The 19,056-nt window shown below is 32.1% G+C and overlaps 1 protein-coding gene across 1 annotated transcript in view; it reads right to left on the bottom strand.

Moving 5' to 3' along the window:
* GALNTL6 (polypeptide N-acetylgalactosaminyltransferase like 6) overlaps positions 1-19,056 on the bottom strand; it is a 1,243,223-nt gene that overhangs the window by 681,107 nt on the left and 543,060 nt on the right. Inside the window, exon 5 of the mRNA XM_004766106.2 lies at positions 1,645-1,811. Coding sequence (XP_004766163.1) covers positions 1,645-1,811 — 167 coding nt within the window. The remainder of the gene's footprint in view (positions 1-1,644; positions 1,812-19,056) is intronic.

Genomic DNA, 19,056 nt, shown 5'->3' with positions numbered 1-19,056 from the left:
AATATTCAGCAAAAAATGCTCTATAAAACAACAATTTTCTGCTACCGAGTGCTTCCTACTATATTATCTCCTGGTCAAAATTCTGCTGTAATGAACAGTTTACCAAGACCAAGTTAATTATGTAGAAGATGCTCCACAAAAACACTATCTTATATCCCTTGGTACCAGTCAACCACAAAAGACCTTTTTTTTCGGTGATATTCAGGCCCAGATCTTTATTCCCCCTTCTCATTCTTTCATTTAAAAGCCAAGTTTAAAGTTTTAGCTTTAATGCATTAAAATGCTTATTTTTAGCCTGAGGTATAATGACTACTTTGAAATATTAGCCTTGATTAGAATAAAAAAGACATCTATGTGCTATTTAAATAAATTTTTAAGTAATAAATTTCAGTTTTAGATACCAGTTTGCACTACTGAGTAGTACTGAGTGCATATCTACCTAAGCAATGCCAGGCAAAAACTGCTTTGAAATCAACCTAAATTATCAAGCTGGTAATTTATTATTTTAATGGAATGATGTTAGACAACCTCATTTTGTCATATAAACTTCAAGACAAATTAATATTAGGTAAACTGTGAATAATTATTTGAAGTATATCATTAAAGACTGGAACTCTATTAAAGAAACCTTAAGATTAACACACACAACAGTTTTTCTTTGACACTATCTTTGGAGACTATGAAGAAGCTGACATTTTTGTTGTGTATGAAATTTCCAAAGCTTCAATTAACCCATTTGATTTCAAGATGCATAAAGATAATATGCAATTAAACTCTTTAACTGCCATTATTTTTTACAGATACACAGTACAGGTTAGCAGAGCTCCTTCATGCAATGAAATATAACATAGAACACTGTATTCCCAAGTAGATTAACATCATTAGGAAAGGTTTCCTCCTGTCCATTCACATCTGTCCCAAAAGAGAAACTACCTTTCCTGCAGAATTAACAATTCTCACATTCAGGCCAGAGATGGTGAGTGAAGTCCTAATCTCAGGAAACTTTCTATAAATTTATTCCCCTGCCTTTTATAAACCATACCATGTTTTTCAGAATGGTAGAAACATTAAAATTTATGTCAAATTATCAAATTTTCTGATACATTGCACTACGCAGGAGTGAAGTTAGTTATTGTTCAAATATGATAAAATAGCCAGAATTGCTAAGTAAAAATATTTGTATTACTTACCATTTCTAGTATTTATGAAGTAACACACATGTAGCCTAGAGAATGTGTCATACTGGTAAATAATAAAGCATATGCCTTTCAGAAACAGGAGCAGATTTTATAAATCCATTGGAATATTTCCCCATTCATATGTACTTACAATAACATATTTTGCAGTGTTTGTCCTGAAGCTGAAAATAGAATTTGAGGCATTTTGCCAACACCTGTCTAATTTACAACAGAAATGTAATGCAAGTTTCTTATAGTTTCCCAAACACCACCAATACCTTCTCATTCAGTTTCTTTTGCATTTGGCCAACATTTTATGAAATCACAGCATAGTCAAAACTTCATAATTACCTTTCAGATAGAATCAGAAAGAAACATCACAATAATCTTATGACTTTTTTTTAAGCGTTTAATGATTATGTAGGTAATAACAGTATCAGATAAAATATTATTAATTGTATCTTACCTCTATCACTGAAGTCATCTACCAGAATGATTTCTGCTATCAGAGTCTCTGGGGTTCGGTTAATTATACTGTGGATGGTACGCAGGAGTGAAGTCCAACCTTCATTATGAAATGGGATAATGATGCTGGTATTTGGCAGCCTTTCCAGGTACATCTTGTGCTTACAACTAGAGATGATAGAAGAAGAAAAAAGCAGTGTCAAATGCAAAACTATAGCATATCTTATACTGCTATTTATTCACTGTTATCAAACATCTGTGAAAAGTAGACTTTGTCTACTACTTTACCAACCAGTGCTTGTACACCATAATAATCACTCAGTTCATTCATGGAATTCATTAATGATCTCTTTTACATGTGCTCTTAATAAAATAATTATCCTTTTTGTATGAAGGACTCAGATACTAGGTAAGAAGAGCACTGAAACATGTTCTTGTTGATGTAAACTTTTCCTAATGTTACCTCATAGTGGGAAGAACAAATTTTATGAGTTAAAATTGTTCCCACTTAGCACATGGTTAAGGTTTAAATGGGTTTCCTGGGAAGTTCTGGAAATCCAACTATAATAATTATGCTTAGTTAATCAGTTTGGGTTGCGGTGTGTTTCAATGGCTGGACAATATTTGAGCTCTACGGGGGAAAACACGTTTTTACAATGAAATGAATGAAGAGTTCATCTTAAACAAGCATATACTGATACAACCACATAATAAGGTTACACTAAGATTCAAACACAGACATTATCACATTTCTAGTGGAAATTATAACTAGGAATTCCATGTTGCTTTATTCATTATGAAAAAAAAATCTAAGATACCAAAAAGAACATAGGCTTTAACTTTTGGCACAGTTAAAAACAATTTACTATGTGTAATTGTTATTTTTGCATACTTATCCTTTTTTTTTTAAAGATTTTATTTATTTATTTGACAGAGAGAGAGATCACAAATAGGCAGAGAGACAGACAGAGAGAGAGATGAGGAGAAGCAGGCTCCCTGCTGAGCAGAGAGCCCCATGCGGGACTCGATGCCAGGCCCCTGGGATCATGACCTGAGCCAAAGTTAGAGGCTTAACCCACTGAGCCACCCAGGCGCCCCTGCATACTTATTCTTTATTTAATTAGTTCTCAAGCCACACAAGGGAAGGAACCTGGTCTCAGATCTCATTTACTTCCTAGTTCAGCAAGTTGACCAAGCTTTATTGAGGACGATGAGTGCACTTAAGTTTGTGAAGTCTCTGAACTACTTAAAACTAAAATAGAGTAAAATTTCAATCAATTGTCAAATTCAATGATTTTCCTGATATAAATAACTTGAAAACAAAAAACAGAGTAGCAATCTAGAATTAGACAGTTTCATAAATGCAGAAGCATCTAATGCTTTAGCTTTGTCATGATACTGGTTACAATATAGGCTAGATGAGGAAACATGATGTGAAGTGTGCATATTGTATACCAATATGTAGAGAAATGCACCAGAATATTTAAAACATTACTTAAAATATTTCTCTCAGTCATTTCAATACTTCATTTTACTATGATCTCAATAGGATATATTAAATATTACTGTGGATCTACAACAAAAGTTGCCTTACAACTTGGGAAAACATGAGGTGCCTGGGCCAATCAAATTATCTTAGAAAACAAAATTAAATATTTTAGATAAATAAGTTGAATCTATATATAAATCTATAAATATAAATATTTCCTGTTTTATTTTGTCCATTTGTTTTGATTATTTAATCTCAGAATTTATTATTTGTAATAATACCTATAAAACAAGTAGATTTTGATGTTGCTAAATATGATGAAAAGAATTGAAAATAACATCTAAGTCATAGCATGAAATGGGCATTAAATGCTAGGAAAAATTCCTAAATTCACTTTAAGATAACACAGAATGGTTAAAAAATATAAAGCATATGAAACAGATCTGTGAGTGATTTCTAAGGAAATATTGTGAGACGGATGATTTCACTTATAATGCACAAGTCTGGAAAAGAGTGCCCAAGTAATTAAGTACACCTCATTATAATCATGCAGAGCCATCCATTCTTCTCAACAATGCCAAAGGCCCAGATAATTGTGTTTCACTACATCACTATTCAGGATAATTGTACCTATTTGTGCAAATCATCATACCTAAGAGCGCCACTGGGAATGCAACTGATATTCCCAAAAAGCCAAATTATTTTTCAAACATTAAGATGAGACATTGCACATATCACTTGCTTATTAATTAAATAAGCATTTTATTCAGAGCAATACCCTAGAAGCAATCAATAATGATGTTTAACAGCTCTGTACTAATCTATTCAGAAAATAGGAAGACACAAAAAAATGCAAGACTGATCCTATGTAAATAAGGCTTTCCTTCATAAAAGTGTATTCATTAATTTCTATCTTTGTGAGCTCAAACTTTTATCACACATAAGATGTGAAAAGATCTCTTCTACTCATTCATTCCCTTATGTTACAATGATCTACTGAGGTTTGATATAAGCCAGAATCCAAAATGGAGAAGAAACATTCAGCAAAACCTAATCCCTGACTTCAACACATTTACAATATAATAGGGGTTACAGAATAGAGAGTTACAATTTTAAACTTAAATTTGGAAAGTGCCGCAGAAATTCAAGGGAGAGCTGAAGGTGGTCCTCAACATATATTTAGGAATACAGCTGATATGACTTGGTAACTGTCTGGGAGAAGTAGTTTCAGGAGGACTCCCATGTTTTGGACAGGGGCAATTGATCTTATGAAATACAGACTTACATGAAGGGCACCTCTCAAGGGTAAAAGGCTTGAGGGTGAACATGCGTTGAATTCTGACCACGTTGAGGTTGAAGTGTCAAATATCCTGCTGAACATGACAATTACATATACGGTATACACATCTATTTGTCTACGTATGTATGCATTTCTGTATCTATGTGCATGTATATGTTTTTGGTTCAAGAACAGTTCTGCTTTACTGAAGGGACATACATGTGAGTGACAGGTGATAGCAGATGGGACCAGTGGGCCACCAAGAGTTCCTTAGCATTCACCAGCCCAGTACATGCCAAGAGGATCCTTTATAAATACTTTTAGATTGCCAACCAAGTGCTTCCTCTCATCTCTGAACAAAAGCAGATGAGAAGTTTTGGTGGAAATGAATGCCCGGAGCACGTTTCAACCAACGAAGGAGGGAAGTTGTAGAATAAACAGCCCTCTGGTGAGGTAACTCTGAGGTGTTTTCTATATTATGTACCTGAGTTTCCCAGCAAGATGGAGCCTCAGTTGCCCACAGAGACAAGGTTTTTACAGTTTATCTTTTATTGGCTTTTTTTTCCTTTCCTATCTTACTTCCTTATCCAGACTCCCCAGGTACTTTCTGTGATTCCTCCTCAACATTACTACAGTCAAATTTTTGTCTCAGGTCTGTTTCTAAGGGAATCTGTTTTGAGACAGGCATATAAGTTATGCTGTACTTGTCAAAAACAGTCTCTTCAATATAAAATGATAGTCAGAATTACTTAAGAAGTATTATTTTATTGCATTATTAAAGCTTTCATTTTGTTAACACCTGGAAATATTTTAAAATAAGTTTTATAAAATATTTTCACACAAGCCATTTTTCATACAATCCATATTTTCATATAAGCCATATAAGCTATTAATTTGTAAGAGAGGTTTTATTTCTTTCAACTTCTTAATTTCTGATGCTCTGCTCAGAGCCTTCTCTGTGCCTATGAAATACAGCTATCAAGACTTGACACAGTGTACCTATAAAAATAGCCTTATCCTAATCAGCAGACTGTTAGTGGTAAAATGTCCTTCTTTACATGAATGTGTATAATTTTTTTTTGATTAGACAAACATGAAACTCTCTATCTTGTGCTGATAATCATTTCTTAAGTATTGAAAAATCATACTTTATACATCAGACTATCTAGGTTCACATGAGGGCTTTGCCACTTACACCTGAGTGACAATGGGCAGGCTATTCAACTTCTGTAAAACCAATTCTCTCAATAAGTGGGGCAATGCAGGGGCAAAAATATATAAATAAATTAGAATAAATTAAATAATTAAATTAAAAATAAACAACCTTCATAATGTGTCCATGAGAATTAAGTTACATAATCCATGCATGGAACTTAGTACAGCAGCATATCTGATCATAGCAAGGGTTTGATAAATATTGCCATTATTGTTATTGCTCTTATTGCTTTTTAATTGTTATTATTTTACCTGTCAAGTCCTTTATGGAAGGAGGGAGGAAATTAGGGGAGACAGGGACTGCACGAGTGAGACACTTAGGATATGAAGATGAATACATTATGGTTTCTTCCCTTAAGGTTTTACAGACCAGTAGGCAGATATATAAAATGATTTGACTCAAATGAGACAAGTGACATAAAAGATGGCACGCAATAATCAGAGCCCAAAGGAAGTATGACTAACTTTGTCTGAAAGAATTAGGGAAATTTTTATAGATGAGTCTGTCTGTTAAGAATAGATCAGGGAGCATCTTTAAAGTGATGCTAAGGAATTTGGATGTTCGCCTGAAGTCAATGTGAAATATTTCACATGTTGTTAGTGATGAGGAAAACAGGATCATGTTTCCATATTCCTCTGGTACCAGGGCAGACAATGGAGACAGCAGACATGAGACAGAAAGATTAGATATTGTAATAGTTTCGGCAAAAGATAATGAGGATGCTGATCTGATTTTTTTACTTGAAGGAAAACCAGCCACTTTGTGACAGGGTTTAATCTGATTGAATTATATATAGTCATTCTAGTACTTAATGCGCTCCAGAGAAAAGTGAGTTCATTCCCAGCCTCAGCCACTGGATTCTAGGAGTTGGGCTCCCGATGACTCCTTCTCAGTATTACTAGAAATACTGAAGCCTATCCAGGGCTTTATTAAGAATCTGCAACCTGTGTATTTTAGGCTTATTCTCAAGTTAGGTGGAGAATAGAAATATGTTAAATATGAAGACAATATGGTAATATGGAAATGTGTTAAAGAAATAAGTTAAAAAAAAAAAAGTCAAACAATTTATATGATTATGGTTCCTGATGGGTAGCAAATTCACAAAGAGTAAATAGGGACCAATTAAAACATTTGTTACATTAAACTTATAGGAATATGGATGAAAATGCCTGTAATTATTGCATTTCATATTGCTGTACTATTTAAAATAGGCATTTGCATAAAATTAACTTGGAGTTTAAGAATGTCTTAGAGATGAGCCATTTAAGTTAAGTAAGAGATGTTACATAACATCTTTTTGTTAAGTAACAATTTATCTAAATGAATGGCAAAAACACTCTTCAAAATTTAAATGCACCAGAGAAAAAATAGTTTAAATTCTCTAAAAAGTTACTTGAGAGAAATGACAAATCATGAAGATATTTTAAAAAGCTAACAAAATATAATCTATAAATATTTTGCTAAACTATTCCTATTGGTGAAAACAAATGGAAAATTTATCATAATCTTCTGTGTTTTTTCAGAACAAAACACATATTTTCTAATATTCCTTATTGATATCTGTTAAACCTAGAGATTTAAAAATTATTTTTAGTTTACAGCATTGTTTATTTGAAATATAATGTCATTCCTTTCATACTTACATTAATTTGTTTTATAATTAATTACATACTTACATTAATTTGTCTTATAATTAATTACATTAATTTGTCTTATAATTTTATTGGTTTCACCAAAAAAAGTTATTATTTCAATAATAGCAACAGGCCAAACAATAAATTTTAATTCAGATTTATAAAATAAGTACCAGGCTTGCTAGTGATATAGATATAGATATCGATATTGATATCGATATCGATATCACATATATATTTAATATGTTATATTAAATATATAATACATATTTAAAAGTTATTTTATTATTTATGCAATACATGTCAAAATTTTTGCTGTGGGCATTTAGCTGAACTTGCATTTGAGGTTCTTAAGACCTTCACATTCTCCTCACCATCACCTAAACATTCTGATGTGGAGAACAAAAGCAAAGAAAAAAAATAAGTTTCCTTATTTACAGCCCATGGACAAGTCCTTGAGACAGGCAGAGTGACCTTCCTCTATGAACTCAACTACTGTGATATCAATACTTTGTTAATGTCAAAGGTCAATCTTAGCTTAACATTAGCCCAACCTCCAGGATCTGTAAGTCTCCTTTAATATATAAATATTCTTGGAAGCTTCCTTTATCTTTAACTCCACCCTCCCCCAAGATTCATGTTAGCAATCATCCTCCAAGCATATGGCCTCCTGCTATACATCTGAAAGGTCTTATGACTGAGGTTTTACTAGACAGTAGTAAACAGACCTTTTCCTAAAAACAGTTAGCCCCTCAAAGTCCAGGAAACCTTGCTTCCAAATTCCTTAGAGATTTATAGTATCCTTCATCCCCTCCCCCTCCGTACTTGCACTCCTCAGGATCCCAGTGTAGCTCTTTCTGCCCATGGATCCTGTCCTGATGCTTTATCAGAACCACCTTTTTGCACCGAAGATGTTTCAAGAATTCTTTCTTGGCTGTTTGCTCCAGAACCCCAACATTGTCACATTGTATTCCCTCCTACTGCCCAAGGCTAAATATTTAGTTTTGGATACACTATCAAAACACACATTTTAAAAATTCAAATTCTGTGTTGCAAGATTTGAATAAAATGTTTGAGTGAAGATTTTTGCATAAATCAATCCATAGGTCATTCCATTAGTTAATCTAATGTATAGCTTTATTTTTTGTGTTTTTGTTTGTTTGTTTGTTTTTCTATCTGCTTATATTAAATACATTAGTCAGAAAGTTATGTTGTGGTCATAAACAACCCCAAATGTCAATGGCTCAAAACAATGATTATTCTTTCTTGCTGCTTTATTTGTTCACTTCTGTTTGGCAGGAATGTCTCTGCTCACTGCAGTCAGTGGGACCAGCCAACATTTTTACCATTGTTAATCACTCTGCCAGAGGTAAATGAGAGCACTGATGGGTCTCAAGCTGGTAAATAAATGGTCTGTTTCTAAAATGACATACTGTTTTCTGCTTACAACTCATTGGTCAGAATTAGTCACACAGCTCACGAGCCCAGGAAGTGCAATCCTACAAGGTCCAATTCTATTTGACCTATAAGGTCAGAAATATTTGTCAAATAACACTAATGAACACAGCTATTTTAGTCTTCTGTCTTCTTTCAATTAAAAAAGAAAGGAAAAATAGAAACTACCTTATATGACTCCATTTAGATTAGATTTCACTAAGTCTCTTTAATTTCTTCATAGACAAAAGAAGTTATAATATATAAGGTATCACATCAATAGAAACATAGCTGCAACCACATTTCAGAATTCACCAAGTTTAGTTCTTTATTTAATTGGGAATTAAAATGCTTAGAGATTTAGAAAGTTAAACATAAATTATTTTATAGTCAAATTGGGAAAACAGTGTACTGGGTGAAGAAATGGTACAATGCTGAGGCACTATTCCTAACTAAAGAGTTTATAATTTTTGAAAAGTATTTATAACTCATACAGCTAGATAACACAAAACAAAGAATTAGAACCCAATATTCTTCGTTTCTGCTTACATTATCTTCTAGAAATGTGACTGTCATTCTATTTTTGGCTTTTAAAACATCTCTATATTAATCCAATCAATTTAAATTATGTATATATTGTAATATCTTTAAGTAGGGTAGCCAGTTACTTTATTACCTCAAACATTTTTGTGAAATGTTTGATCTATTCTCCATAAATATTTTTGGAAATAAACCTTTTAATAATATATATGAATAAATGTCTACAACAACAAAAATTAGATAAATTATCTTTTGAATCCTGCCCTCAAAGGGCTTGGACCACTGGACTTTGGAGTATCTGGATCTCTAACATTACACCATTAGGAGAATAAAATAAGTAGGCATAATTAAATTGTTATAATCAATGATAAAGAGACAATATTAAAAAGAGCAAAAAAAAAAAAAAAGATACAGAAATCTGGAGGAACATAGACCAGAATGGTAGCAAACTTCTTCTTAAAAATAATACAAGATAGTGAGGAAGTGGAGCAACATCTTTTAAGTACAGAAAAAACAAAAAAAAATTAAAGAAAAAAACAGTTTTCCTTTAGTCAATGAAATGTACCTCAAAAATGAAGGTGAAATGGAAACATTTTTATAAACATTGAATGAACTCATTCATCAGAAAACCTGCACAAAAAATAATGTTACATGAAGTCCTTTAGAAAAATTATACAAATGGAAATTTGTAGCTAGACAAAAAAAGAAAAAGTAACAGAAAATGTAATTATGTGGGTAAACAACAAAATGACTATTTTATTTTTGAAATCTAATAAGAAAATTGATTCACATAGCAAAAATGACAGCAATGCATTTTGAGATTTATAATAGAAATTGAAGCAAAATGTATAGCAAGAGTAGTATAAAGGCCTGAAGGAGAGAAATGGATGCATGCTTTTCTAAGGTTCTTATACTATAAATCAAAACATATAATATTACTTAAAGGTAGACCATAATAAGTTAATATTATATTGCATCAACCCTAAGGCAACCACTAAAATAATACAGTTAAGGAGTTATATCTACTCTACCCTCCAAAAAGATTAAATGGAATAATTAAATATATAGTTAAACTGAAAGAAGCTACCGACAGAAGAATAGGAGAATAAGATTAAATAGTAAGAATAGAAAAGCAATAGTAAAATGGTATAGTTGAACCAACCATATGGATAATCACATTGAATATAAATGGTCTAAATATGCACATAAAAGGGAGAGATTTTCAGAGTTCTGCCTGCTGTCTCAAACAAATGCATTTTTAATATAAAGATGCAATAAGTTTTAAAAAATGTACAGAAGATAGGGCATAGTAATACTAAGAAAAAGAAAGCTAAAATAGCTTTATAGTCAGTCAACAAAATAGATTTCAAAGCAAAAAAAAAAAAATGTTACCATGCTATAAAAGTCATTACATGATAGAGATCAGTTCTCCTAGAGGACATAACAACACGAAATATATGTACCTAATAAAAGACCATCCAAATATATGAAGCAGAGTTAATAAAACATCAAGGAAATAGAGATAATTCCACAATTACAGAAAGAAATTTTCCCTTTAATTTGTTTTGCTCCTCTTGTTCTGGTTTCTTAAGGTAAAATCATGAATTATTGATTTGAGGACTCTTTTTTTTCCTCTTTACAAGCACTGAATTATAGAGGAGTAGAATGATTTTTATTCTAAGAATTGTTTTAGATATTCAAAAAATTTAACATTTATTTTTATTTGTGTTTGTTTCACAATATTTTCAAATTTCCCTTGAAACTTCCTTTGTACACACTGATTACTTAAAAACATGTTTTTGATTTACAAATTGTGGTGCATGCCTATCTTTCTGTTATTAATTTTTAATTAAATTACATTATGGTCAAAGACTGTATTTTTTAAGATTTCAGTATTTAAAATTTGTGGTATCTGTGTTTTATGACCCAGGATACAGTCTATTATGATGAATGTTTTATGCATAGTTCAGAAGATATGTACTCTCCTATTGCTAGGCGTTTTCTGTTTATTTGGTTATTTTTTTCCCCTTAATATTTCACCTTTTCTGCATTCTCTGGGTTGTTTATGCATTTTTTAGTATTCCATTTCAATGTATCCACTGTGATTTTGATGATATCTTTGCATAATATTTTCGTATTTACTTTAGGGATTACAAAAGACATATTTTTCAGTGTATTTATAATACTTCTAATACCCTACCACTTTAAACACCTAATACAGAAATATTATTATTATTATTATGTATTACTTCTTATTATGTAGGGCCCATTATACTTTCTCTTCTATGCTGCAGTTGTCTTCATATCTATGTGTATTGTAAACTGCATTAGAAAATGTATTTTTGCTTTTACCAATCACACATGTTTTCAGGAACACAGAAGTAGTATTGTTTTAGTGCTATTTTGAATTCTCATGTCCTTTCCTCCACCTCTTGCTATTTTCTTTAATATTGTCAGTCAGTGGAGCCATACGTCTGTCTAGGTTTTAGAGACAAGTTTAACGGGATGAAAATCACATCTGCTTATTACCACTTACCCAGAAACCAGAATACTGTCAGCAGGCTTTAATTACAAATGTAAAATATTTTACAGCTCTAGGGATATCCGGATTTTCTGCTTCATTTTGTGACAGTGTCAGTTGGATTTTTGAGAAAATTTTACATTTTGTCTAAATATCAAATGTGTGGCGTGATTATACTTATAATGTCCCTTCTTTAATATTTAAATATTTAATGGAAATTTAATGATTTCCAATCTTTTATAATTGATAATGGCAATTGGTGGTTTCTCTTTGTTGTTTTTCTTTAGAAATGCTGAGGATTTAGAAATTTTATTGATCCATTCAAAGTACTAAATTTTGAATTCATTTTTTTTCTCTTTTTGACAGTCATTTACTTATTTCCTTTTTATACTTATTTTACCTAAATACTTAATATGAAATTTTTTTCATACTTATTTTAAACATTTAAAGCTATAAATTTTCCCATAAAGACTTTTTTACATGTATAACACTTAAACAAGTCTTGGGATATATTTTCTATATAACTGAATTTGAAATTTTTAATAATATTTCTAGTTTAGTAAAAATATTATTTAGTATTTAAATATTTGCATCTTTTCTACCTATATTATTTTTGTTGATTTCTAATTTAATTCATGTTTGATCATATGATATATTCAGTATTAACTCAATCCATTAAAATTTATTGAGAGTTTTTTTATATCCTAACATATGGTGTATTGGGGTAAATATTTCATGTGAAATTTTAAGAAAAAGTTTATTATATAATTATTGACTGTAGTGTTCAATAAATGTAAATAAATAAAAATTAAGCCAATTTATTGATAATTTTATTTAAATCTCCTATACCCTATTAAATTTTTAATCCTCTTCAATCAATTACTGAGAGAGAACTGTTAAAACTCCAATATGTATATTCATTTAAAGCCACTCTTTCAAAAGGTGAAATTTAATCTTAGTATTTAAAAGTACTATGTTGAGAGGACTCAAAATTAAGTGAATTTATGTCTCCTTCCAATATCAGAAAAGAAAGAAACATATAATTTCACTCATGAATTTATGTCTTCTTCCATTTAGAGTAATATCAGAAAAGAAAGAAACATATAATTTCACTTGTATATATTCTTAATATTTGTTGATAGATTTGTTCGAGTAACAGAGGCATTAATATTACTCAAGTAACATATTACTCGCTTATTTAAGATGAAATAAGCTTAAGAATGGAATGGTTGAATGCTTTTTTTTTTAATTTTTTTTTAATATTTTATTTATTTATTTGACAGTCAGAGATCACAAGTAGGCAGAAAGGCAGGCAGAGAGAGAGAGGAGGAAGCAGGCTCCCCACTGAGCAGAGAGCCTGATGTGGGGCTCGATCCCAGAACCCTGGGATCATGACCTGAGCCGAAGGCAGAGGCTTTAACCCACTGAGCCATCCAGGCACCCCTGGTTGAACGCTTTTAAAGATTCTTTAATTATATTAACATATTTCAGATTAAAATGAGAATATATATACCCCATGTGAAAGGAAACTTGGAACATTTTTTCATTTAATGTTAGATGTATTAAAATGTTATTGCACAGTAATGACTTCAAAAAGCTGACAGAGTTATATTTTGAGCTTCCTTTGGGGCCCACATTCTCCATGACTTTGTGCCATTGTTTAATAATCATGGTAATTTCCTGAAATGGTACCAATTCAGATCCAGACAGTTCATTAGGATGTATGTGGAAGGGGAACCAATTCAAAATACTACAATCTGTTTGACTTCATTAATACAGGGATTTTATATATATAAATATATATAATATATATATCAAATAAAAATATATTTTATACCATGTTTTGATAACATTTATAAGTGCACGATGACCAGAACCCTAATAAGTAAGTGATTTATTGCCTCAGTCTATCAAAAGCCATTTATAAAATTGCTTTACTGATAGATGACTGTTTCAATAGTTTAATTCCAGAAGGTTTGTTTTAAAAGGATTCCTAAGCAAGATTATCAGAATACCTAAATATGCTATAGTTAGTCAACCATATTTATATATATATATATTTTTTAACTTCTCAAGGGAACCACTCATGCTCAAAAAGAAGAGGAAGTTTCTTTATATTCCTTTAGCTTTTTTGTCATGTGATTTTCTTGTGAAACCATTTTGGTTCAGCTAAAGTTCTTTCAGTCCCATTCTCAAAAGCCGCAGAATAAAATGTCAAGTTGGCATCTGGCTAGTGACAAGCATACTATAGAGCATATCTATGTAAGTCATTTCCAGGCACCAATTTACATAGTAATTGTTTTAATGTCAGCCTATCCAATTTTCAATGGCTGCTCTTAGTCACTGTTTTTCTCTTCTAATCTTGCCATGTCAGTTGGGTTTGATAAAGCAGTGATAACTGACAATTTATTTTGCTTTTGACAGGCCTGAAAAATTAGTTTGGAATGCCAAGTATATGTAAGTGTGTTTTTTGGTGGGGGTGGGAGATAGTTACCACATACGTATGTGTGCATGCATGTTTTTGGTCACCTATAACATAGGAACTATTTTGTAAGTTAATATTTCATGTGGTAATAGGATTATCACTTTAATGTAATGTGATACATTACATCTGTACTGAGGAACAAAAGAGTTTTTTGTGTTTCTGCCGCTGTGTGTTCATTGTGGCGTTGTGGCAGAAACACAGTGAACACAGAGGGAAGAGCAAAAGAGAAGGCAAGAGATAGGCAGGATCAGAATATGGAGGCAGGCATCGTGTTCTCATCAATTATTTTTCATGCAACAGAAGTCTTTGAAGTATTTTAGATGGGGGATATGATGATCTGCCTTAATTCTTAGAGCTCACTAGGCTCACGCTGAGGAATGTATTGCACAGGGCAAGAGGGAGTGTATGAGGTCCAATGATGAAGTTATTCTAGGATTCTAATTAAGAAATGATAGCGGGGGTGCCTGGGTGTCTCAGTGGGTTAAAGCCTCTGCCTTCAGCTCAGGTCATGGTCTTAGGGTCGTGGGATCGAGCCCCACAACAGGTTCTCCGCTCAGCGGGAATCCAGTTTCTCCCTCTCCCTCTACCTGCCTCTCTGCCTACTTGTGATCTCTGTCTGTCAAATAAATAAATAAAATCTTTAAAAAAAAAAAAAGAAAGAAAGAAATGATAACAGGGGGCAGGGGGCGGGGGCGCCTGGGTGGCTCAGTGGGTTAAGCCTCTGCCTTAGGCTCCCGTGGAGGTCTCGGGGTCCTGGAATCAAGCACCACATCAGGCTTTCTGCTCAGTGGGGAGCCTGCTTCCCCCTCTCTCTCTGCCTCTCTACCTCTTTGTGATCTCTCTCTCTGTCAAATTTAAAAAAAAAAAGAAGAAGAAAAAAAGAAAAGAAACGATAATGGATATAGTTGTGATTAAGTGAAGTGCATGCATTTGAGACCCGTTTGGCACTACATTTGGGGTACGGAATTAATAAGCCTTGGTAGATGAGATCAGCAAGGAGAGAGTAAATAAAATGCAGAAACTGGGGGTCAGTACTGAGCATCAGTGAGCTTTAATATCTCGCCATCAGATAAAGAGGAACTGTTCATAAGGGACTGGAAAAGCCTGGGGATAAAAAGCAAGTGTATTTCCATTCCTTGAAACAAGAGACAAGGGCTTAAAAATGAGAGAAGGGACAAGGTCAAGTGCTGCTGGAAAGTTTCTTAAGACAAAGATTTTTAAATATATTGGATTTTGTCAATGTGGAAATAATTAGTGACTTTAGCAAGAAGAAAATTGATGGCACTGTAGTGTCTTTAGTCAAATTAGAACTGCTGAAGAATTGAACAGGAAATGAGGAAATCAGTATCTATGTAGAAGTTGGGGTTAATAGAGGGAAAAATAGGTAAAGAAGTCATTTTACAAATGTGGAGGTACCAAAGCTTTTATCATATATGATTAAATTTATTCCAGAATTATAAAATATAAAAAATATTAATAGCTAAATTATCCACTTCTGCAGGGAAAAAACCAAACATTTCAAAACCAACAGGCACTTACCACTACACACTAGTTACAAAACCCTAGAGATTAGTACATATTACATTGACTCAGATAATAAGGTCTACCAGAGGAATTCATCACTTCATTTGGTAATAATAAAGAAGTGAAATAGAATTATTTGACTTGGAGAGAATGGAGAATGTTTTATTCTTTTAAATAGGTTTATGAGATATAATTTACATACCATACAGAGAATTTATTGTATCATTTAGGGTGCATAATTCAATAGTTTTTAGTGTCTTCACAGCCTGTACAACCATCAGAATAAACAATTTTAGAATATAATTATCAGTTCAGAAAGAAATCTCAGACTCTTTCTCTTATCTCCTCATAGCCTTAAAGTAACTACCATTTATTTTGGTTTCTACAGATATTCCTATTCTGTACATTCACATGAAGAGAATCGTATATAGTACGTGAAATTTGGGGTCTTGTTTTCATTTAGCATAATGTCTTCAAAGTTAATCCAAGATGTAGCATTTATAATTATTTTATTCCTTTTTATGACTGAATAATCTTTCATTGTATGGATATACCACAGTTTGTTTACACATTCATCCATCAGTGAACATTTTTTTTCCATGAATAAGGTTGCTATAAACATTCATATACAATTTTTGTGGCAATATAAGCTTTCAATTCTTGAGTGTGTACACAGACAAGGAATTTCTGGGTCATATGTAATTCTGTATTTAATTGTTTGAGAAACTGCCAAACTACTTTCCAAAGCATTGATGCCATTCTGCATTCCCACCAACAGTGCATAAGTATTCCAATTTCTCTACATCCTTGATGACATTTATTATTTAAATTTTAGGCTCTAGTCATCATACCAGATGTGAAGTAGCATCTCATTTTGGTTTTGACTTTTATTTCTAATGACTAAATGTTGAGCATCCTTTCATGAATTTGAGTATTCAGATGATCTGCTCATATTTTAAGTGGATTATTTGTCTTTTTACTATTGAATTATAAGAACTCTTTATGTATTTTAGATACAAGTCCTATATCAGGTATATAATTGGCAAATATTTTCTCTAATTGTGTGGTTTGTCATTTTGCCTTCCTGATGGTATACTTTGAAGCAGAAGAATTTTTCATTTTGCTGAAGCGAAATTTATCTTTTTATCCTCATGTTGTTTATATTTTGATATTATACCTAAGAAATCTTTGTCAAATCAAATATCATAAAGATTTATTTAAAAATTTTCTTCTTTTAGCCCTTATACTGAGGACTTGGATACACTTTGTGCTGATTTTTATGTTATCTGAGGTAGGGGTTTAACATCATTCTTTTACACGTGGTTCTCTAGTTTTCTGAGTACCAATTATTTAAAAATATAATTTTTCCACATTGATAGGTCTTGACAATCTTGTCAAAAAATCAATTAATCATGAATGCCTGGAATTATTTCTGGACTCTCAATTATATCCTATTGATTCAAATATTTATTCATATACCAATACCACACTATCTTGATTACTGTTGCTTTAAAATAATTTGAAATCAGGAAGTGTCATCTTATCTGATTGCTGTTCTTCAGGATTGTTTTGGCTATTCTGGTCCCTTGCAATTCATATTTGAATCAACTCATCAGTTTCTTCAAGGAAGTCAGCTGGGATCCTGATAGGGATTTATTTTTTTAATCAGTATGGAGTGTTTTGCCATCTTAATGTTAAATCTGATCTATAAACACGAGTTGTTTTTTCCATTTCTGGAATTTGTTACAAAAATGTTTGTAGTTTTCAAAGTATGAAGTTTGTTGTCACTTTTGTTCAATTTATTCCTAAGCACTTTATTCATTCGGATTTAATGGTGAATGGAATTGTTTTCTTTACTTCATTTTCAAATTATTTACTGCAAGTGTATAAAAGTAAAGTGATTTCTGTATAATTCTCTTGTACCTTGCCACCATACTGAACTTGATTATTAGCTCTAATAAGGTTTTTATTTTGTTTTGTTTTGTTTGTGCTTTTTTGGAGGGGGGAGGGTTGTTTGTGTGTGTGTATATGTGTGTGCATTTCTCAGGATTTTCCATAGAGAATATTGTGTCATCTGTCAATAGAGACCATATTCTTTCTTTCCAATTTAGATGTCTTTTACTTATTTTTGTTGCCTAATTGCCTGAGCTAGAATATAAAGTACAGTTTTGAATAGAGTCATGAAAGTTGACATTCCTTTTACCCCATGATCTTATGGGGAAATGCACCCAGTTTTCCACCAATAAATATATTAGTTTTTAAAACTGGCATATTTTCAGGGCATTTGGGTGGCTCAATCTGTTAAAGCGTCTAACTCTTGGTTTCAGATCAGGTCTTGATCTCATGGTTTCAGATCAGGTCTTGATCTCATGGGGTCATGACCCCATGTCAGGCTATAGGCTCAGTGAGAGAATGCTTGGGTATTCTCTCCCTCTGCCCCTTCCCCAACTTATGTGCTTGCTCTCTCTCTCTCTCTCAAATAAATAAATAAATCTTTTTAAAAATGTCAGACTTTCTCACTTTTTTAATAAATAGGCTAAAATATTAATCACTTCCCTCATTTCAATAAAATGTGAGTAGGAGTAAAACGAAGAAGGAACAAATTTAGGATTGCTTTGTTGCATTAGTATTACAGAATAATATGTATCACTATTTCAAATTCCCATTTTCTTCTCATTAAGGAATTAAAGTTATGAATCCTTTTTTCAGACTTCAGCTTTCAGTTTTATGTATTTGATGCTTATCATGTTATAAGGTTACAAAAATATACTTCAAAATTCATTAGATATGATTTCTAAGCAGCTGTAATTTTTTAGAAGGTTCTTTTGGTTTTATTTTTTATTTTGTAGGTGCACTGTATAACTTTCAAATTACCAGTCTTTTAGACCCCAGTGCCCTTGTGCTCATCCTCATTTTAACTTTCAAAGAATCTGCTTCATGATGTCATTTACTTCAAAAGCTAAATGTCTGACAGCTCTTGAACTGTTACCTATTTTAGGAGGATTTTCATTTCAATGGAACTCATGTTTTTATTAGTGTGATGAAAACTCTTCCATATCTTTCAGGCTTTAGTCAATAAATGAGATGTGTGTGTAAATTTTTGTTTTTATTATTTTATCATGGTTTTTAAAACAATGATCCCTAGAAATACACAAATATACTGAAGTTTACACTAGTTTGCAAAAACTGGCTCACAAAAAAATACTGAAAGATACTCATTTGAATTATAGTTGTGAAAGATTATTTTCTATCTCCTATTCCTGATCATTCCTCCCCCAATTTGATGCTTGT

The sequence above is a fragment of the Mustela putorius genome, unplaced genomic scaffold, assembly GCF_011764305.1.
Source record: "Mustela putorius furo isolate JIRA1106 unplaced genomic scaffold, ASM1176430v1.1 tig00000682_pilon_pilon_pilon, whole genome shotgun sequence".
Lineage (NCBI taxonomy): Eukaryota > Metazoa > Chordata > Mammalia > Carnivora > Mustelidae > Mustela > Mustela putorius.
The sequence above is the reverse complement of the archived record's forward strand: the minus strand, read 5'-3'. Positions and strand labels throughout refer to the sequence as shown.